The 22,286-nt window shown below is 45.0% G+C and overlaps 1 protein-coding gene across 3 annotated transcripts in view; it reads right to left on the bottom strand.

Annotated features, from left to right (window-relative positions):
* MFHAS1 (multifunctional ROCO family signaling regulator 1) overlaps positions 1-22,286 on the bottom strand; it is a 109,464-nt gene that overhangs the window by 4,344 nt on the left and 82,834 nt on the right. Inside the window, exons 2-4 of one of the 3 annotated variants that reach the window (XM_064272844.1) lie at positions 10,165-10,291; positions 5,351-5,541; positions 3,020-3,105 (exon numbers count right to left, since the gene is read on the bottom strand). In XM_064272844.1, the coding sequence (XP_064128914.1) occupies positions 5,376-5,541; positions 10,165-10,291 (293 nt within the window). In that variant the 3' untranslated portion in view covers positions 3,020-3,105; positions 5,351-5,375. Of the gene's footprint in view, positions 1-2,994; positions 3,106-5,350; positions 5,542-10,164; positions 10,292-22,286 lie in introns of those variants that run through there. The other 2 variants (XR_775786.3, XM_010592485.3) reach the window with 2 other exon arrangements.

Here is a 22,286-nt window from a genome sequence, read left to right as displayed (position 1 = left end):
GCAAACAGCTTGCGCTACGCTACTAACCTAAAGGTCGGTGGTTCAAACCCACTCAGCAGAACTTCAGAAGAGAGGCCTGGCGATCTGCTTCCGTAAAGATCACAGCCAAGAAAACCCTCTCGGGCAGTTCTACTCTGTCACACGTGGGTTTACCATGAGTCAGAATCAACTTGAAGCCAACTGGTTTGGTTTTGGTTTTTTGTTTGTATGAGTTGGTGAGTCCTGAAATGCTCAAACAGTTATTCGACAGGCATTTCTCGATGGCTAGACGCTGAGAACTCAGAAGCAAAATGGGACACTGGACCTTTACCAGGTAGAAGAGAAGGCACGTCACCTCGTGCAGGACTGAGAACCAGCCAGGGGCACAGTATGGCTGTCCACACAGCAGAAGGCACAGTGACGGAGTGTCACACCCTGTCAGGATAGGAGTTTGGGTCTGACTGAGAAGGCTTCTGAGTCCTGCTGAGGATTCTGAACTTCAGCCTTTAATTGCCAGGAAGCCATTCAGACTTCTAAACACGAAGAGATATGACAGAGCCTGACGTTGAAAGGCAAAACTAGTCTGAAGCGCAAAAAGACTAGAGAGTAGGAAGCCAGTTAAGACTCAGTCTCAGGAATCTTGGCAGAGCCAGACGGGGCTAGAAGAAAGCACAGGGCTGAAGAGAAGGTTATACAGCCAAATTCACTCATGCCAAGACACACCGATAAGAGGGGATAACAGGTCTCCATGAAAGCTACGTATGGGGAAGACGAGCAAGGAAGGCGTTGAAGCTGACAAGACACCTGGCTTGAGCTGATGGGAGGACACTACGCCGTTGTGGGAGACAGGAAACTGACGAAAAGCTTTGGGTGAGGATGTTTTGCACCAGTTTTGCAGGACACGCAAGGGAGCTCCAGGTAGGATGTTGGAAACGGAGGCCTGGAGTAAGGGAGAGGTCAGCCTGGGGGCTCAGACCTGGAATCCTCCTGGGCGTAGAGCCTGTCCTTCCTGGGATGCAACAAAGAAATCATCATTCAAGGTATTGGAAGGTTTAGGCTGAAACTGAAGCCACAGCATGGGGAAGAGAGAGCGTTCGCCATGGAGCGGCACGGTGCCCCGGGCCACAGCGCAGACTTCAGGCCCAGCCATGTGGCTCATGAACAGTGTGACTGTCAGTAAATGGGTCATCTGCCCACGTGACTTACAGGGGTGTTACTCAAAGCCCAAACCCACTGCCATCGAGCAAATTCTGACTCATAGCAACCCTACAGAACAGAGTAGAACTGCCCCATAGGGTTTCCCAAGGAATACCTGGTGGATTCGAACTGCCAAACTTTTGGTTAGCAGCTGTAGCTCTTAACCACTACATCACCAGGGTTTCCTACAGGGGTAAGGAGGCTCAGATGAGTCGGAGGGTTTTGCTCTGAGGAGTTTATCCAGGTACTGTAGGCACTTGTGACTATGATATGACAGAAATGATACCACCCATCTCTCCTTATTCTATGACAACAGGGCTGTTTGCTGGTGTTTACTGAATACCTATAGACGGCCTTACCGACAGACCTCCTTGTACTCCACCTTGACCCTTTCATGGCTGTAAGGGGGAAGGTGAGCCAACATTCTTACCTATCTATCCAGCATATATGTTTCCCTTCCTTGGGCAAGTACCTCAATAACTTAAACAATGCCAGGTAAGTCAGGAGGGTGGATTTTACTCTCAGAGAAAAAAGAAAAAAAAAATTTCATAATCTTCATATGCCATCCACAGCCCTGGTGGTGCACTGGCTAAAGCACTCAACTGCTAACCAAAAGGTTGGCAGTTTAAAACCACCAGTGGCTCCGTGGAAGAAAGACGTGGCAGTCTGCTTCACTAAAGATTTATAGCCTTGGAAACCCTATGGGGTCACTATGAGTCGGAACTGACTCGACGGCAGTGGGTTTGGTTATGTTTTTGGATATGCATCCGCAGTGCACACCGCTGATGTTCCTAACAGCCGTAACAGCAGCTGAGTTTACTGAGAGCGGTGGAGGTTCAGTGATGCTTCAGTGGTCGACTTCTCGCCGTCCACGCAGTGAGCCTGGTTCAATTCCCGGCCAATGCACCCGTGTGTAGCCACCACCCAGCTGTCAGAGGAGGCTTGCGTGTTGCTATGACAATGAACAGGTTTCAGCAGAGCTTCCAGACTAAGCGGTACTAGAAAGAAAAGCCTGGCAATCCACTTCTGAAAACCAGCCAAGAAAGCCCTTTGGATCACAACGGCCCAATAGGGGGCTGGCGCAGGACTGGGCGGTGTTTCGTTCCAATCGTGCATGGGGGTGCCATGAGTTGGGGGCCAACTCCAGGGCAGTGAACAACAAGGTTATTGAGCAATTTTTTGTGTGTGTGTTAAAAATTACGCTAAATGCTTCACCTACAATTATCTAACTACTCGCAGCAGCCCCATGAGATGAGCACCCCTATCATCTGCATTTTGCGGGTGTCCATAGTCACAGCACTAATAAACAGTAAAGATTCACACTCAGGAAGCGTTAACTCCAGGGCCATCAAACTGCCTCCAGAAAATAAATACAAACACTGCTTTTAAAAAAGCGACATGCTATGTTCAACTTGAGCTTTTCCTGATACAATATTTCTGCAAAATATTACCGTGAACAAATTTTTAAAAATTATTATTCTTTTTTTTCCAATAACGGAGAAAAAGATTACTGACATGTGCAATATCACAGTAAGTTAAACACAACAATCATGCCACTTCTTCATTCCTAATTCCCAAACGTGAGCTGATTCTGAATAAATAAATGTTATCTTAACGATCTGCTGCTTTATAGGTCCCCTTCATCCCCAAACTCCCCCCTCTTTTTTTTCTTGGTGGGGGCCTAAACTCTCCAAGGAGCCCTAGTGGTGCAGTAGTTAAGAGCTCGGGTGCTAACCAAAAGGCCAGCAGTTCGAATCCACCAGCCGCTCCAGAGGGCCTCACCTATGCGGAAACCCTCTCTGCTTCCCAGAGACTTACCCTTAAAAACTGGTGCTCCTAAAGTCACAGATGGGATACAGTAAAAATGATGGCATAGGGGAAAGAAGCACTATCTTTTCCACTTAATTGTCCAAGAAAGAGTGGAGATACCTAAGCAGAGAGGGAACAAATTCCAGTATCAATGGGGCTGATGGGAGACGAGATAATTTAAGATAATTTAAGCCTGCGAACATAGCAAGCAATGAGCTGTCTCACTCCCAGCAAACAGCAGAACAAATCAACGCAAATCAATGAGATACACCATGGGGAGCCTCCCCACTTGGCCTTCTGTCCTTCTGAAATCCCGTCCCCACCCTCCACGCTTTCTGTGGTCAGAGAGAAATTCTCCGATAGGACAAAACCAAATTCTTCGTGCTTCACTGCTTTGTTTTGTTTCGTTTTGTTTTTAACAAGTCCATACTAACTACTCTGAGTTAGACATACTTTGCCTGCTTATTTGTTGAGACAAAGGCCACAGGGTCTTCAACCTACTTTTTTTAAAAAGGCGGTTTCAATTGGTCTCACATATCTCTGTGTCGTAACAATGTAACTGCCAAAAATACCATGTAAAATAATCACTGTACTTTTGAGAATACTTACAAACAGCGAGTAACTGAATTTAACTGGAATCCCGTTTGAATCGGAGGAAACCCTGGTGGTGTAGTGGTTAAGAGCTACAACTGCTAACCACCAGGAACTCCTTGGAAACTCTGTGGGGCAGTTCTACTCTGTCCTATAGGGTCGCTATGAGTCGAACCCTACAGTACTATACATAGGCAATAATCCAAGTTTTTAAAAGGTAGTTCTGAAAATGTCTTTCCCTCTATTATTACTCTGTAGAAAAGGAGAAAGCTTGCCCAACACTTTTCAAACCAGCCCATTTTTTGCTGACTGTAGCACATGGGACTGACTCCCTTTTCTTTCATCCCTGACAGCTTTCTCCATTCCACATACAGTGGTACATGTAGACATGATGCCACCACCACAAGAGACACACCAACATCGGCAAATAAAAGTGATCTATCGCCAGTTCCTGTAGGTTCAAGGGTGAATCCATTAAAAGAAACCACATGGAAGACTGGATTGCAGGCGGTATGCCTCAAAGTAAAACATGTTCCTGTCCTAGCCTGTTGACATCTCTCCGACTTTTAAATGAAAATCAGTAGATGAACTGGGCTGTCTGGCAGTATATCCCCGGCACAGAGTTTAATTGGTAGGGGAAAGGGTTAGTCTAAACCTCTTTAGGAAAGATAAGGTAAACATTCTGCATAAGAAAAAAAAACACCTAAAAATCACATGTGGCCAGCAAGCTGCCATTTGCCTAAAGCGGCTCAGGCTCCCTTCGAATTAGCATATTTTAAGTGTTTCAACCTCAGCTGCAACTGGACGGAGACAGAGGTTCACAAACAAAACACCAAAAAACAAGTATCCTCTACTCTCTCCTTACTTTTCTCACTGAAAAAATCATTTGTTCCTTAAGACTCCTCATGCCCAAGGCTCAGCATCCCTTTAATGTCTATGGGTCAATTATGCTGCCATGAAGGGTCAGTGGTAGAATTCTCGCCTTCCGTGCAGGAGACGTGGGTTCAAGTCCCAGGAAATGCACCTGCCGCACAGCTATCACCAGTCTGTCTGTGGAGGTTTGCGCGTTGCTTGATGCTGAACAGGTTTCAGTCAAACACCACGTGTTCATAAGACCTTCTTTAAAACTCAGAAATCTGTTCAATACCAACACACCAGATAGCAAAATTGTCCCTGGAAGTGACACTAAAAATGTTTGCTGATGGCATAGACCAAGGTGTTGTATTAGACACAAGTGACTGAAAAAGGGCACGAGGTTTCTTTCTGAAGTGATAAAGATGTTCTAAAATTAGACTGCGGTAATGGTGGCACAGTTGCCCTGGTGGCGCAGTAGTTAAGGGCTCGGCTGCTAACCAAAAGGTCAGCAGTTCGAATTCACCAGCCACTCCTTGGAAATTCTATGGGGCAGCTCTACTCTGTCCTATAGGCTCACTATGAGTCAGAATCCACTTGACGGCAACGGTTTCTTTTTTTTTTTTAATGGTCGCACAACTCTGTAAATATACCAATAACCACCGCATAGACATAGTTTATGACATGTAAATTGAAACTCAATAAAGTTTTTAAAATGGTATCATTTCCTTTTCTCAAGGAAGTCACAATTTTTCGGAGCAGCCCAGGCAAATGTGCTCTCGGATGAATTTTCATCTCATCCGAAAGGCAAATTCAAAGCCAATATCCTTGAAAATCAGCCTGGGATATCCAAACTATGAAAATGACTCACATTTCTTTTTTTTGTTTTTTGGCTTTAACAAAGAGAAATTTATTTTCTCACAGTCTAGTGGATTACAAGTCCAAAGTCAGGGCGCTGGCTCCAGGGGAAGGCTTTCTCTCTCTGTTGGCTCTGGAGGGAGACTCCTTGTCCTCAAATCTCCCCTGGTTGAGGAGCTTCTCAGGTGCAGGGACCCCGGGTCCAGAGGATGTGCTCTGCTCTTGGTGCTGCTTTCTTGGTGGTATGAGGTCCCCCTAAAATGATTCACATTTCTATCTGGTAATCAGTAAAGAGGACAGGAAGTCACCCAGCTCCTAAGTTCTTCCCTGGAGGTGAGGGGGCCAGGGAAGCACGTCGGTCAGGTCGTGGAACCTCTTCCAAATGGAATGCTGGGAGAGATCTTAATTACCAACCACTGAGACAAGTTATAAAAGTAATCACATTAAAAAAAAACACACACACACTAAATACTCCTTTTTCTCTGTCTTTCTTACCCAATGGGGGAATTAAGCACCTAGAATTTTTTAAAAACAAGAAATAGGAAAGCCTGGAAATCATAAGGAAGGTCCAATCAAAACCCAGTCACGGTTGTTGTTTTTTCTTAATGAACCGTATTACAGCACATTATTTTATGCACGGTCAAGGGGAGGTGGTTAAATGAGGGGTCTCAGGAATTTAACCTAGAAAGGAGAGGAACAAAGAAGAGCTTGAAATGACTCTTTAGAAACCACCATAAGACTGAAGTCAACGACGTCAGGGTAGGGAGATATTCTGGTTTACCTGGGACAGTCCTGGCTCCCGCCTGGTGACCCCACACAATTGTCACCAGCTCTCCTGTCACTCTCAGCCGTGTTCTGATCTGAATAATGAATGACGTGTTCACCCTACCTGGAGGAAGATGCACTGTGCTGAGTCTGACTGCCAGGCAACACGCATCAGCTTTGCCTTGGTGCTGCCAATTGATACTGACCAGAGAGAGGTCCTCTAGCCAAGGATAAGACCCACTGACCAGGGAGCCCACCCTTAAAGCCATAGAGGGATCAGAGGGACTAGAGTGTCCAGGAAAATTCACATTAGAATCACCTGGGGACGTTTGTTTTTTCTTAAAGACTCATGCCTCCCTCCCCTGGGAAATTCTTATGTGTATACCTGAGTAATAGAGCCTCATCTGGTCCATCCAACTATGTTTTACATAGTTGATATTTTACGTAGGGCTGACAGTGAAGGGAAGGATCCTTCTACGGTGACCTGCGTGAGTTAACTTGGCTGGAGCGGCAGAGCCAGTACAATAGCCCTCTTCTCCCAATTTCTAGTGCTTGCTTGGAGCCAAGTCTGAATTTCAGGCTCAGATCCAAGCTGTGCTGATATAACAGCCACCTCCTTTGACAGCTTTCCTCATCAAGTCCCCCGATCTCCCAATGCCAATACAGTGTCCACCCACTTGTGAACCAGGCCTTCTCTGGGCCCAGGCTGCCTTTATGTTTGTTTTGCTTTCACAGATGCTACATGAGCTGTGCATGTGTGAGGGGGGACGTGAAACTGGGCAGCACGAACAGAGGCTTCAAATGTCAGCGTCCTGTTACGGACTGAATCATGTCCCCCCAAAATGTGTGTCAGCTTCTCTAGGCCATGATTCCCAGTATCATGTGGTTGTCCATCATTTTCTGATCTGAAGTGATCATGCTTTGTGTGATAAATTCTAACCTCTGTGATGTTAATGGAGGAGCCTTGGTGGTGCAGTGGTTACAGTGACTGCTAATCGAAAGGTTGGGGGTTTGAAACCACTAGCTGCTCCAAGGGAGAAAGATGTGGCAGCCTGCTTCCACAGAGATTTACAGCCTTGGAAACCTTATGGGGTTGCTATGAGTCCAAATGGAGTCGAAGGCATTGGGTTATGATGTTAATAAGGCAAGATTAGAGGCAATTATGTTAATAAGGACTCAACCTACAAGAAGAGGCTGTATCTTGAGTCAGTCTCTTTTGAGATATAAAAGAGAGAACTGAACAGAAAAAAGGACCTCATTACCATGAAGCAAGAAGAACCAGGAACAGAGCACATCTTTTGGACCTGGGGTCCCTGCGCTGAGAAGCTCCTAGACCAGGGAAATACTGATGACAAGGACCTGCCCCCAGAGCCGACAGAGAGAAAGCCTTCCCCTGGAGCTGGCCCCCTAAATTTGGACTTCTAGCCTCCTAAACTGTGAGAGAATAAACTTCTGTTTGTTAAAGCCATCTCCCACCTGTGGTATTTCTGCTCTGGCTGCACTCAATAACGAAGAAAGGTACTTTTATATAAGTGGTCACACAAAGAAGAATGTAGCCTCCATACTAAAAAGTGGCCATTTCCAAGAAAAGTCTTGCTAGGAATGAGAAATGTTCCTATTTAGAAAACATTTCTTCATTTACAGCTAAGAATTACACCCCAAACCTACCATCCATTTTATGAGTCATTTTCTTGACCTATTTTAAAAGGAAACTATTCAGATGATGTCTTAATCATCTAGTGCTGCTATAACTAAGGGGCGCCTGACCCAAGCCATGGTATTTTCAATCGCATCATATGCATGTGAAAGCTGGAAAATGAATAAGGAAGACCAAAGAAGAATTGACGCATTTGAATTGTGGCGTTGGCGAAGAATATTGAATATACCATGGACTGCCAAAAGAACGGGCAAATGTGTCTTTGAAGAAGTACAGCCACAATGCTCCTTAGAAGCAAGGATGGCGAGACTGCATCTTACATACTTTGGACATGTTATCAGGAGGGATCAGTCCCTGCAGAAGGACATCACACTTGGCAAAGTACAGGTTCAGTGGAAAAGAGGAAGACCCTCAACGAGGTGGATTGACACAGTGGCTGCAACAATGGCTCAAGCATAACAATGACTGTAAGGATGGCGCAGGACCAGGCAGTGTTTCCTTCTGTTGTGTGTAGGGTCGCTATGAGTCGGAACCAACTGGACTGCACCTAACAACACCTTAAAAGGAAACTATTCGGATGTCTTAGTCATCTAGTGCTGCTATAACACAAATACCACAAGTGGATGGCCTTAACAAACAGAAGTTATTTTCTCACAGTTCCATCTATAACAGATGGCTGGGTCAAGACTAGTTTGATCCCTGATGGCATTCCTTCCAGCATCTAGATGGTCATCTGCAACACGCCTCTGGTTACCCAACTTTAAAGCTACTTGTTCACTTAGGTTCAGTCAATTGCAAGAGAGAGAAGCTGAAAAGGTTGGCATAAATGGGGTCTTTCTGTGACAATACAAAAAGCCTGTGGGAAAACACTGATAAAGCTGGATACCACTGTGGTGTCTTGTGCAAGTGGGTATTACAACTCCTACCTCCATGCCCCCCTTAAATGGCGTGTGGCTATGGCAAAACAACAGGCTAACGTCTCTTCCGGCTGAGGAGAATCTACAACAATGCAAAGCGGATTGAACAACTCTTTCCCTCTGTCCCGTATCCTGCTGTCTCTATAATATCCCCCATCCTTACCCTAGGGCTATCTGAAAGAAAAGACGCCAACGTACACAAATTCAAAAAACGCAAAAGCTCTGCTGTTGAACATGTTCAGGACCAGGGATGTTGTAGTTAATACAAAGTTACCACGCAATCCTAGTTTAACAATTAAGAAGCATTTCAAGATTTCGCAGTGTCTGAAGGTCATAAAACAAAACAAAACCCATTGCCGTCAAGCTGATTCTGACTCATAGCGACCCTATAGGACAGAGTAGAACTGCCCCATAGGGTTTCCAAAGAGCAGCTGGTGGATTCAAACTGCTGACCTTTTGGTCAGCAGCCAAGCTCTTAACCACTGTGCCACCAGGGCTCCCTGAGGGTCATATTAGTGATAAATTTTATTACGTGCATGTAAGCTAAAATAGCATTTTGAGTAGGCGAGCACCAGATAAGGGTTCCCCTTGGGTGTTCAGTGACATTTTCCAGCCATGATGGATGATGGATGCTCAGCCTGAAGAGTCACTCAGTGTGGGTAAAAGGGGCATCACACTTCTGCTGCAGCTGCCCATGAATGAGATGCCACCGTGGCCCCTCTCTCTGCAGAGGGCACCCCAAAGGAGGAGAGCCGACACTGCAGGGCGGAGCCATGAGCTCCTAGGGCACGGAGGTCCCTGGAACGCAGCCAAATAGCAGATTTCCCAAGAGGAAAGGACACATCACGCCTCTCCAGTGTAAACTGTCCAAACTCCCTATAAGAAGTCTGTAAGTGAAAACAGAACTTCAACAGGAAGAAAAATGAAAACTTGCTGCATAACTTTATCTGGTTTGCTTATGTCACCCAGATAACCAGATCTGCCCCAAGAAGGTCTGTGGCTGTTACTTTTTAAGGTTTGAGGTTAAAAGTTATTTCATCTCAGGTGAAAAGTAGTCTTTTTGGAGTCTTCCCAAAAAACCAAAAACCCACTGCCTTCGAGTTGATTTTGACTCATAGCGACCCCCCAGAACCCAAATGGGATGAGCTAGCTAGAATACTAAGCTAACATTCTATCCAAAAATTAGTTTGCATGTGTATACTCTCTGTTCATTTTGGGGGAAAGTGGTGGCAAACTGCACAGCCCCTGAAGATCACGAACGACCAGAGTATCAGGGTACCCAAGCAAAAATCATCCTATTTATAGTGACAGAATTAAGACTGCCCATCAAAACACGCTCTGATTTTTATCACTAAGAGTAAAACATAAGTGAAAAATCACAAAAAGAGAAAAGTTCCTGTTTTGCTGTTGATGACGCCCCGATAACTAGGTCTGCCCCGAGGACTTCTCGACGTTTGTTGAGATGCAGCTTTGTTATCGCGTCTTCCAGGCTAGGGCCAGGAGCGAGGGCCGGGGGCCAGTGTGGATGTTGCCACTTACTTGGAACAGGGGCTGATCACAGTCGGTGTAGGTGGGTAAACCAAGGCAACATTCACTCGCTCGCTGCCATTCTTGGGGCAAATGATCTCTGCCACTCCTTCAGGTCTGGGCTGACTCAGCAGCTCCCCTGCAGAGGGAGAGAGAAAATGTATCAATGAGATGTGGCTTAAAAGTAGGCACATCTTAGAGGGAAAGACAGGGCTTGGGGGCAGGGGAAGGGGGAGAAGGGTAGGTAGTGAGGATGCAAAGGGTCTGCAGAGAATGGCATAGAGAACAAATGTGTTACCAAGGATAACTGAATTGGCTCTGCTCCCACTGCCTGAATTCTCACCTGCGTCACCATGGAGAGCGGTCTAATGCTCATGGCACAAAGGCAATGGCTCCAGACAAAGACATCCTCCGCCCCCATCCTCCTCACCTTCCTTTTCAGATTGACTCTGGGGAGCTTTATCTAGACGTCGGCAATTGAGCCAGGGTCTCTAGAGCCCAATGAAGCCAGGACTGCCAATGAGGTGTTCATAATTAGGATCGGGGACAGATGGGAGTCGGGCAGACTGGAGCAGCCTGTCCACAAAGCCCTGCATAAATGACTTGGAGATGCAGCAGGCTAAAGGTGCTCCCAAGGTAAAGAGCCTGAGAATAGCCCAGCTCTGTCCTGGCCAGGTATGTGTGCGCAGTTTAAAGGGCCAACACCACATTACCTTACAAGCAGTGCGGTCTAGTAATAACAGAAAATTAACTTAATGGATTACTGTAACATCTAAAGGAAATCTGTGTGTTCTGCACACGCCAGATTTGTTCTCTCCAGGGAGATTATAAGTCCTTAAGAGCAGCAAGGACTTCCGTTTCTTAGCTTCCTTCCCTTGGACCACTAAACCCAGTGGGTACCTTGCCCTTTCCCTCTTCTCCTGGCCAGCACTGTGGTCTCGCTCAGCAAGTACTCAATCAATGGCTTCTCAGCTGATGATGGTACACCTTATTGCCTAAATTCCCTTAATAAAACGGAGAAAGTAAACCAAACCAAGGATATAAAAGGTATGTCAACTGGGGAAAAACACTGCTGGAATTAAAACTTCAGTGCTATGGCAGCCATCACTTCTATTACAGATTTGAAATGCTGGAGACCCTGAAGACTATGTGAACATATAATAAAAATCTTTTGGCTCAGAATGACATATTTGTAAATGCCTCACCATAAGTAGAACTCACATTGATGGAGGCTACCTGTGTATGGGCACTGAGCTGAAAGCTTTAGATGTATATCTCATTTAATCTTTACCATCACTCTATAAGGGTCTGTCCTCAGTCTACAAACCAGGAAGCTAATGCTCAGAGAGGTTGTGTGATGAGCTCAAAGTCAAAACTCAGCAAGTGGCAGACTGAGGATGTGAATTTGGGAACCCATCTTCAGGGCCTTTCCCTTCATCACCTCCCACAAAGCAGAAACTGAGTCCTCATGCCAGAACACTGTCTTGCTAGAGAAGCAATATAAAAACACTATTTTTAAACAATGAACTAAGCACTGACATATCCATACTTTTACGAAAGACATTTCCTGATGCGAACATTTTATGTGGTTTTGCACAATAAGAACTAGATATGATTCGAATTCCTTAACCAGTCTAGTGCAAACACCAAACCACTGCAAAAGTTAACAGCATCCTCAGCTTGTATACCTGGGCCTCAAGACTGTACTCCAACACCAGTGAGAAAAGGATCTCACAATATAAAAACGAGTTTAAAAAATGTAAACATTACATGTTTTCAAAGTAATAACATGAACCAAAGTAATAGAATGTTAGAGCTAGAATGAAGCCTGGAGAGTATCCAGTCCAAACATCACTTAATATATCAGAAGCTCTCTAAGTCCAATAAACAGCTATGCACCTTGAAGCCAACCAAGCCACCATGTAGGCTGCAGTGAAAGGGTGCTCTGAGCACCCCTGTTCTGTAAACAACCCTGGTCCCAGGCTACTCCCACCTAGCTTGTCACCTTATATTCTCAATTCCCACTCTCTGACCTCAGATTATCCCCAAGGCTTGAATACCAACTGGGCTTCTCTGGTTTCCTCGAGAACTTTCTCCTGGCTGGAGCTTTGCAAAGGCCTCAGCTCTACTTGTTTTCAGCTGCCTGGGTACGCAGGAGAACACCTGCAGAGGCCAGGCCCTTGCCCCTGGCACCAGCCGGCACTGTTGGCTTTCCTGCTGGGTGTGCTGCAGATTGGAGTGAGGAGAAAATCCATTTTCCAGAGTGTTTGAAATAATTTGCCACAGATTATTAAGCATTAGTTATGAGTTCCTATTTAACCAAGAGTCTGCCCCCACAGACTCCCAACGTCATCAGAGCCAGGCAACTAGTTTTGTTTGGGTCCTATCCCTAAGCAGTGTTGCCAGTCAAAGAAACAGATTGCAAAGGTTGAAAGGACAAGGAAGTTTCATGCAAGGGGAAACTGAGGCATAGAGAGATTAAGTAATTTGCCAAGAGCCGATAAAAACCCTATGGGTCACAACTGATCAGTGGGGAAGGCGCAGAACCAGGCAGCATTTTGTTCTGTTGTACACAGGGTCACCATGCGTCAGAGCTAATAAAAAGGAGCATCCGGTAAGTTCTTGAGAAATGGTAGCTATTATTATAGTAATGAGGTTTTTTAAAAGCCTCGTCTTCCAAATACTTAAAGAATTGATACAGGTAAGATTAGCACCCAGAGTCTCTATGGCAAAGCAATACAGAAGATTAGATCATCAATTATCAAATGCAAAATATCACTTCATCAGAAATTTGTAAATATCAAATGGAAAAAAAGATTTTCTTACACATCTATCATCACTAGCAAAAATAAATAAAAGAGGTAAACCTCAAAGTTGGTGGGAGCTATAAAAAAAACTATGTTTACAAAGAGAACACTGGCAATTCATTAAGGAGAAATATACTTTTGACCTAGTATATTTCCATTTCCAGGAACTCGTTTAAAGGAAGTAGGCCTTTCTCTCCAGCAAAAACTACACAATGATTGCTAATAGCAGCACTATTTGTAAAACAGTGAAAACCTGGTAACCCTCTCAAGTATCCAACCAAAACCAAACCAAACCCAGTGCCATCGAGTCCGACTCATAGCAACCCTATAGGACAGAGCAGAACTGCCCCATAGAGTTTCCAAGGAGCACCTTGTGGATTCGAACTGCTAACCCTTTGGTTAGCAGCCATAGCACTTAACTACTATGCCACCAGGGTTTCCCTCAAGTATCCAGCAATAGGGAAATGGCTAAAAACTGACTCATCACCAAGATGGAATCATCTGTAGATATTTAAAATGATGAGGTTAACATCTCTATGTGGAAATGTGAAAGTAATTAGAAACATAAGCTAACAAACAACAGTCCTGAGGTTACTTATCTATTTAATTTTAGGTTTGAGTTGATAACACAATGACTAAAGTATGCTTCCCACTGAAGGAGTTGCCAGGTTTCAACGCTGATGCTTCCTCCTCTGCTGGAGATTTCCTATTCATGCTTGTTTTACAATGTAATATGTCCTTCCGAAGATGCAGAGATCTGGGCTGATGAACAGAACACAGATTTACTGAAGCTGTATTACACAGTTCCTTTGTGCCCGTTTTGGAAACCCTGGTGGCGTAGTGGTTAAGAGCTACGGCTGCTAACTAAAAGGTCGGCAGTTCAAATCCACCAGCCACTCCTTGGAAACTCTGTGGGGCAGCTCTACTCTGTCCCACAGGGTCGCTATAAGTCAGAATTAACTCAACGGCAATGGGTTTGTTTTCGGTTTTGTGCCCGTTAAAGTTATGAAAAACTGTTCTTAATTACTCTGGCTCAAGAGTTCTACCATTAAAATGCTAGCAACTTCTTGTTTGTTGTTAGTTATTTGCCATTCAGTTGATTATGACTCATGGTGACCCCATGTGTGCAAAGCAGAACTGCTCCGTAGCATTTCCAAGGTGGTGGCCTTTCGGAAGCAGATCGCCAGGCCTGTCTTCCGAGGTGCCTGTGGGTTGGTCCTTTTGGCTAGCAGAGGAGCGCTTAAGTATTTGCAGCACCCAGGACCACAGCAAACTCTTTAATATCTGTTTTGGATTTTTTCCCCCTCCCTTTGGAAGAACAGAACACCCAGTTTTATTACATTATTTTTTTAATCAAAAGAAGACAAATGAAACAAACATCTTTTTCTGACAATCATTTACCAGAATTTTCAAATATTGAGCACATTATGCCAAAATACTAAAATTTATATTTGCAATCCAAACTGAAATATTAAAAGCCCAAAGTATTTTTTCAATGCAAATAAGTCAGTTCCTGATCCAGAAAAGTCCTACATTATAAGCATTTCTCAAAACAGCACACACAGTCTAGAAATTAAAACTATTTTAAAATAAACAATTACAGAAGGGCTTTTCTAGATGTCTTCAGGCCTCTTTCAGCTTTAATATTTAAAATCCATACTCCCCCAGCAAAGCCTTTCTTGCTTTCTTTTAATAACATGTAAATCTGGATGTCGCTGCAATAACTGCCTCTTCCCCAGGCCTCCTCGGGGCAAAGGTAGCACCAAACCAAAACCTAAACCAAACCCATTGCCGTCAAGTCAATTCCAAGTAGAACTCCCCCACAGGGTTTCCAAGGAGCAGTTGGTGGATTTGAACTGCCAACTTTTTGGTTAGCAGCCGAGTTCTTAACCACTACACCACCAGGGCTCCAAATGTAGCAGCATCTGAAAGTAACGAGCAGGCAGACTCGGCACTTTGCAAGTCCACAAAGTAGCAGAGACAGCAAAGACTGGAGAGCTACGTGCTCACCTTTACCTGGACGAGAAGAGCCAGACAGAGATAAAGGACACCTTAACTGTCTTAAAGCACAGCCCAGAAAGTATAAGGAGAAGTATGCTCTGAATAATGGAGCGTTCAGCTGAAGAACGTGTCACTGCAAGTACTTTAAGTGTTAGAAAAGGTGGCAGAAAAGATCTCTCAAAATCTGTCATTTCAACCGTCTGCAGCCTGGGCTGCCCTTTCTCTGGCCGGGGCGTTTCCCCTGGTGTGAGGACCATAGCGCACGGCTCGGGCTCCTGGGGATGCCGACGCTCAGAAGAAATAAATAGGCTGGGTTGTATTTTTGGTAATGTTGATTAAAACAAAAAAAGCCATTTTGTGAAGTGATGTGGGTCTCCGTCCTTTGATTATGAATTACAACTTCTGCTTTTCAGAAGAGAAAGTGATGCCCAGGAAATAACATAGAAAGTCTGCGAGAAGAGCAGAAAGACTTAGGTTTTCAGACCCCAAACCCAGGACTGTTGTGCCCATCTCTAGCAGTCACCTTTTTCACAGAATTAAAAAAAAACTGCGAACTATGGAAGCGTTCCCTTTCACAATCTTTAACAACTTGTCTTCAACTGTCATTTTAGCCAACGGGAATAAATGTACAGTTTTCAAAATAAGTTTTAAAACCAAAAGATGCAGATTATAAAATGTCACTTAAGGGTATTTGCTATCATACTAAAGGTAAAGTTTAAAAGCAAAATGAAAATGCATTGAAATTAATATAGTTTCAAAATTGATCTTGAGAATTTTACCATAGCCTTTGAGAAAACCACCTGCCGTCAATACTGACTCACGGCGACCCCATGAGTGTCAGAGTAGAACTGTGCCTCACAGGGTTTCCAATGGCTGATTTTGGGGGGAAGATCACTAGGTCTTTCTTCTGAGGTGCCTCTAAATGAACTTGAACCACCAACCTTTTGGTTGGCAGCTGAGCACACTAACCATTTGTACCACCCCAGGGACTCCGACTTCTGAGAAAAGGGGAGGTAAGTTTACTGGAGCCAGGAATTACTTCCCTGGCTAAAGCTATCCTGGTGTAAATGCAGTAAGAACTGCAAGAGGAGGATCCTATGCCCTAGGCCTCGCTCTACGACTGATTTCATTCATTGAAGAAATACATACTGACCACCCTGTAAGCCAGACAGGCCCCACTGCAGGCTCTGGGAATGCAGGAGGGAATAAGGCACACAGGATCCACGCTTTCATGGCACTTACAGTCTAGACAGAAAAGGCTGGTAATAAATTGCGTAACTAAGAAAAAGTTGTTACACAGAGAGTTGAAACAGGGTGATGTGACAATGACTCGGCAGCTGCTTAGAGTGGGTTGTGAGACACCTCTCCCCAGGGGACATGTAAGCTCAAATGTGAATGAGGACAAGCCAGCCATGGGAGGACCATTTCAGGCAGAAGAAACCTTTAATGCAAAGTCTCGAAGGCCAGAAGAAGCCTGGCTGCTGTTGAACTTGCTGGGACGTTAGATGAAGAACCACTGGACTCCCCAGAAAGCTACCCCTCAGGGGATGCTGCAGAATTCATGGGAAGGGCAGCTGGGACACCCTGAAAACTCTCTGGGAAGATGCCTGAGGTGGCTCCTGCTGAACTTGCCTGGAAATGTGCTGGGCACCCAGTGAACTCAGCGGAATCTGCCTGCTGGGCTACCAAGAAGTCAGCTGGGGTTAATGTCCAGCACTTGGACACACAGACTCTTAAGGAGCTCTAGAATTCGCACAGGGTCTCCAAAACTGCACGATGCTACATTCTTCCTGTGGGCAGTTTGCTTTTGGCTCACTTAGTTCCTCTTGAAAAGGAGTCAAAGTGATAGGGCTACTTGATAATTTAGATACCTCCTAAGGTAGCTGTAAAAACTTAAAAAGTGGGATATACTTGTACGTAAGAGTGTGAACCTCTTCTAGAATTGTGTTTTCATTTTCACCACGTGGTCCTCAATTCTTCCAAATGTAGGAATCCACTGAGTTCCAGGCAACTTAACGATGCAAAGAAAATTCTGCCTCCACTCATCGAAAGAAACACTCAGAAATACCCTTCTGACCCTTAAGTTTGGGGAGCAATTTGTAAAGTCTTAACAGTAGAGAGAGCACTCTACAAGCCAAACAGAAACAGGCCAACTTGGATTCCACAGATGCCCTTCATCTAAGGGTACATCTCAGTACCTATCTCCTATCTTCACCAAGTTGTCATCACCTGGTCATCGAGCTACACTGCACAAACGAAACACCAACACTTTCTTCCACTTCTTTGTAATATTCCCCAAAGTGGTGACAGCAGTGAGAGTTACAGGCAGAACAGAAGAAGGAAAAACAAAGATCACAATTGTGACTCCTTGGGTGACTGACGTAATGATCCTTACCTGTGAACTTCTCAGACGCTCCTGATGAATAATGCTATGGAAGCTGAGCCCCCACACTGGGTATAAATGACTGACACCTGAAATGCCTCCTTTTACGGCAGGTGCTCCACCTGGGGCATCAGCAAGCTTAGCTTTCCTCGTTCACCCAGTGCCTTACCGAAGATGATGGCTGCCCTAACAGTAGTGTTCGCTTACCAATTACACACAGCTTTGCTGTTGCTGTAGTCGTTGGGGCACAGAGAGGGGAAGCAATTGACTAGATATCTCAGGTGGGGTACACCAAAGGAGCCCTAGTGGCACAATGGTTAAGCACTCAGCTGCTATCTGAAAGGTTGGTGGTTTGAACCCACCCAGTAGCTCTGGCGGTGCAGTGGATAAGAGCTATGACTGCTAACCAAAAGATCAGGAGTTCAAATCCACCAGCTGCTCCTTGGAAACCCTACAGGGTAGTTCCACTCCTGGAAACCCTGGTGGCATAGTGGCTAAGCACTATGGCTGCTAGCCAAAAGGTTGGCAGTTCGAATCCACCAAGTGCTCCTTGGCAACTCTACGGGGCAGTTCTACTCTGTCCTATAGGGTCGCGATGAGTCGGAATCAACTCCATGACAACGGGTTTGGTTTTTTTTTTTTCAGTAGCTCTGCAGGAGAAATACTTGGTGATTTGCTTCCATAAAGATTACAGCCAAGAATCCCCCAAGTGCAATTCTACTCTGTCACATGGGGTCGCTATGAGTCGAAATCGACTCAATGGCACCTAACAACAACAGGCTACACCAAAGACAGCATTTGGCCCACGAGCCCATGGATGGGGGTAATCACTCAGGACTTTTCTAGATCCAAAAGTTGTGACCTGAGGTCATAGCACCTGTTTGAAAGCATTTGGCAAAAATTCAAACAGGAAGGGGGAAAAAGGGTGCTGTCAAATTTTCTTTTCAAATTGTCGCCAGAGTTTTGTCACCTCCCTCACATTACAAGCTTACACTTTCCTTTCATAATGTCTGTTTCCTTTTTTTTTTTCTTCTTGTCTTTTTATTCACACACATCCAATCCTCTGTACCATTCTTTCCTACCTCATCCTCTTCCCCATACTTGGGATGTGAAATTCCTTTCCTCACAGCACCCTGTTCCTCTCTCTTTTTTTTTCTTAATTATTTTTTATTGTGCTTTAAGTGAAAGTTTACAAATCCAGTCAGTCTCTCATACAAAAATTTATATACACCTTGCTAGGTACTCCTAGTTGCTCTCTCCTTAATGAGGCAGCACACTCCTCCTCTCCACCCTGTATTCCCCGTGTCCATTCAGCCAGCTTCTGTCCCCCTCTGCCTTCTCATCTCGCCTCCAGACAGGAGCTGCCCACACAGTCTCATGTGTCTACTTGAGCCAGGAGGTTCACTCCTCACTGGTATCCTTTTCTATCTTATAGTCCAGCCCAATCCCTGTCTGAAGAATTGGCTTCAGGAATGGTTCCAGCCTTGGGCTAACAGAGGGTCCGGAGGCCATGACCTCTGGGGTCCATCCAATCTTAGTCAGAACATTAAGTCTGCTCTTTTGATGAGAATTTGAGGTCTGCATTCCACTGTTCTCCCACTCCATCAGGGATTCTCTGTTGTGTTCCCTATCAGGGCAGCCATTAGTGGTAGATAGGCACCATCTAGATCTTCTGGTCTCAGGCTGATGTAGTCTCTGGGTTATGTGGCCCTTTCTGTCTCTTGGCCTTATATTTACCTTATGTCTTTGGTGTTCTTCATTCTCCTTTGCTCCAGGTGGGTTGAGACCAATTGATGCATGTTAGACGGCCACTTGCTAGCATTTAAGACCCCAGACACCACTCTCCAAATTGGGATGCAGAGTGTTTTCTTAATACATTTTGTTATGCCAATTGACCTAGATGTCCCCTGAAACAATGGTTCCCAGAACCCTGACCCTGCTACTCTGGCCTTTGAAATGTTTGGTTATATTCACGAAATAGCTTTGCTTTTGATTTAGTCCAGCTGTGTTGACTCCCCCTGTATTGTGTGTTGTCTTTCCCTTCACCTAAAGTAGTTCTTGCTAACTATCTAATTAGTGACTACCCCCCCTCCCTCCCACTCTTGTAACCATCAAAGAATATTTTCTTCTTTGTTTAAACTTTTTCTTGAGTTCTTATAATAGTGGTCTCATATAATATTTGTCCTTTTGCAGCTGCCTAATTTCACTCAATGGCGCCCTCTATTTTAATCACCTGCAGTAAAGCAAGAGCCTTGCTTCTCTTGGTTGCTCTTCCTCTGACTCTCAACTGTTCAAAAAGCTTAGAGGTCTCGGAATCTCCCAGAGTCCTTGGGAATTTTCCTTCCTCTCAAGTCTGTTATTACAGCATTGAGCAGAGATGCTAGGTAGCCTTCCAATGGATCCACTTGAAAGCATGAGGCTCCAATAGACAAAATAAATGTTCCCTGGAATGAGGGCAAACATCCCGGGACAGCAGGTAAACCTGGCTCATGTTAGTCATTAACAAGCAGAAGTGACTTCAGGGAAGTTACAGGAAGGTGAGTCACTTACCAGGGAAGGCTTTTCTTTTTGTTCTAAGAGAGTAAACAATAGCAAAATACAAGGTGGTTTGTAGCAAAGCTCACAAACCTTGCTATTCTTAGCATCTTCATCAGTTCCAGATTAGTACAGATAACATACAAATTGCTGTGATATACATAGTGCCTTTTTTTAGATTCTGTTTAATATTTCTCTGGAATGCCTAAAAATGGGCTAAAAAAGCAGAACCTTAAACGAGGTAGTTTTATGACGAAATCACCCGTATTGATGACCCAAGCCCAAACCAAACCCACGGCCGCCAAGTTAATTAGGTCACATAGAGACCAATAGGGTTTCCAAAGTCTCTAGGAAGCCACATCTTCTCCTGTGGAGCCAGTGGTGGCTTTGAACTCTGACCTTTTGGTTAGCAGTCAATGGCTTTAACCACTGTGCCTCCAGGGCTCCTTCATCTTGATGACAAGCATACTTAAAGAAGTTACTACCCACAAGAAGTGGCTCCCACCAGTCAAAAAAGGTTTAGACAAATTCATGCAAATAAATCAACAGCAGGACACAGCGCGAGAAGCCAAAGTTGTTCAGGGAAAAAAGACATCTCAAATCTTCTGAGGTTAAAGGCAACAGCTGAGGCCTTCCACAACCCTACTCTCTTAGCAAAAACAACAAAAACAAAACGAACCAATCCTATGCATAAGGAGTCCCGGTAGTGCAAATGGTGTCTGATCAGTTGCTATCCTAAAAGGTTGGTGGTTTGAACCCATTCAGCAGCTCTGCAGAAGATAGGCCAGCAACCTACCTGCGTTCAGATTATAGCCAAGAAAACACTAGGGAGAAGTTCTACTCTGTAGCACATGGGGTCGCCATGGGTCAGAATGAACTTGACTGTACAACAACAGTAACAACAGTCATATATATGTATAATCTAATGCTGGTGTTACGATCTGCAAAGAATTGATTAGCTGCAGGCTCTGCCCCATGCTGTTCTCTATAACGGCCCTGTTGTCACTGCTATTAGATGTCACTGAGTCGATTCTGACTCATGGCGACCCCACGTGTGCAGAGTAGAACTGCTCCATAGGGTTTTCAAGGTTGGGACCTTTTGGAAGCAGGACACCAGGCCTGTCTTCCAAGGAACCTTTGGGTAGATTTAAACCACCAACCTTCCTGCTAATAGCCAAGTACTTAATCGTCTGCACCACCGTAATGACCATACACGTATGCTCACAGGAAAATGTGCCTGAGTACTGGCACCGTCCTCTCCTCCCTGACCTGCAATAGGTCTGGCAGCACCAGACTCAAGCCAAAGCTGACTCGGGATAGGCTGTCCATGCTTCTGCCCACCACTCACTCGTTCCAGCTCACCTCCCCAGACGCAGGTGCCTGCACTTGGCTCCGTTCTCATTGCTAAGGGTTTATATAAACACAAATCCACCCAAGAAAGGAAAAATATCTCCCTTTTTCCTGCTCTGGATAAAGTTCCTGCAGACTTGGCTGAGGATTAGACAGGCTTCACAGATCAAAGTGAGTCTGGGGGTGGGGGAAGTGGGAAGGAGTAGAGCCCAAACCTAACTCGGCTCTCCTTTCTCTCAAAATGCAATTCGGGAAGCCCAGGCTGCTGGACTGACGTGTGTTCAAAAGGTTACTCTTTATTTTCATAGCCTGTCACCCACTTCTTACTGGAAGACAGTTCCAGGCTCAGAGAAGTTCATGCAGACAGCATAAAAGCACTCAGACTAGAGCTTTCTCCCTGTCGTATACATTTTCTTTTCAACGAAAATTAAAGAGGAATCTTTAATACCTAAACAGAAACTTGAAACACAGGCCTAGCTGTCTTAGAAAAATCAACCTGATTGTGAGGAGGTGCTGGGTGGTACAAACGGGGTTAACGTGCTTGTCTGCTAAGCAAAAGGTTGAAGGCTTGAGTCCACTGAGAGGTGCTTCAGAAGAAAGGCCTGGAGACCTAGTTCTGAAAAAAATCAGCCACTGAAAACCCTCTGGAGCACAGCTCTACTCTGACACACGTGGGGTTGCCCTGAGTCAGAACCGAATTGACAGTAACTGTTTTTCGTTGTGTTGTTTTTTACCAGATTGTAAAGTACTAACGGAGCCATGGAGCCCTGGTGGTGCAGTGATAAGTTGCTAACTAAGAGGTCGGCCGTTCAAATCCACCAGTCATTCCTTGGAAACCCTACGGTGCAGTTCTACTCTGTCCCATAGGGTCGCTATGAGTTGGAATCGCCTCAACGGTAAGGGGTATGATTTTTTGTTAAGGGAGTCACTTGAAGTCCTTAAGAGTGGTCAGGAACCATGTATTACTTGCTTCTTGTCTGCTAACATGGAAGAGGACAAGAATTTCCGTAAATTCATTTTCTCTGAGGAAGAACGGAAGGAGGAGCTGTAAATGTTAG

The sequence above is a fragment of the Loxodonta africana genome, chromosome 19, assembly GCF_030014295.1.
Source record: "Loxodonta africana isolate mLoxAfr1 chromosome 19, mLoxAfr1.hap2, whole genome shotgun sequence".
In the NCBI taxonomy this organism is placed as follows: Eukaryota; Metazoa; Chordata; class Mammalia; order Proboscidea; family Elephantidae; genus Loxodonta; species Loxodonta africana.
Note: the sequence above shows the minus strand (reverse complement) of the source record. Positions and strands in the feature narration are given on the sequence as shown.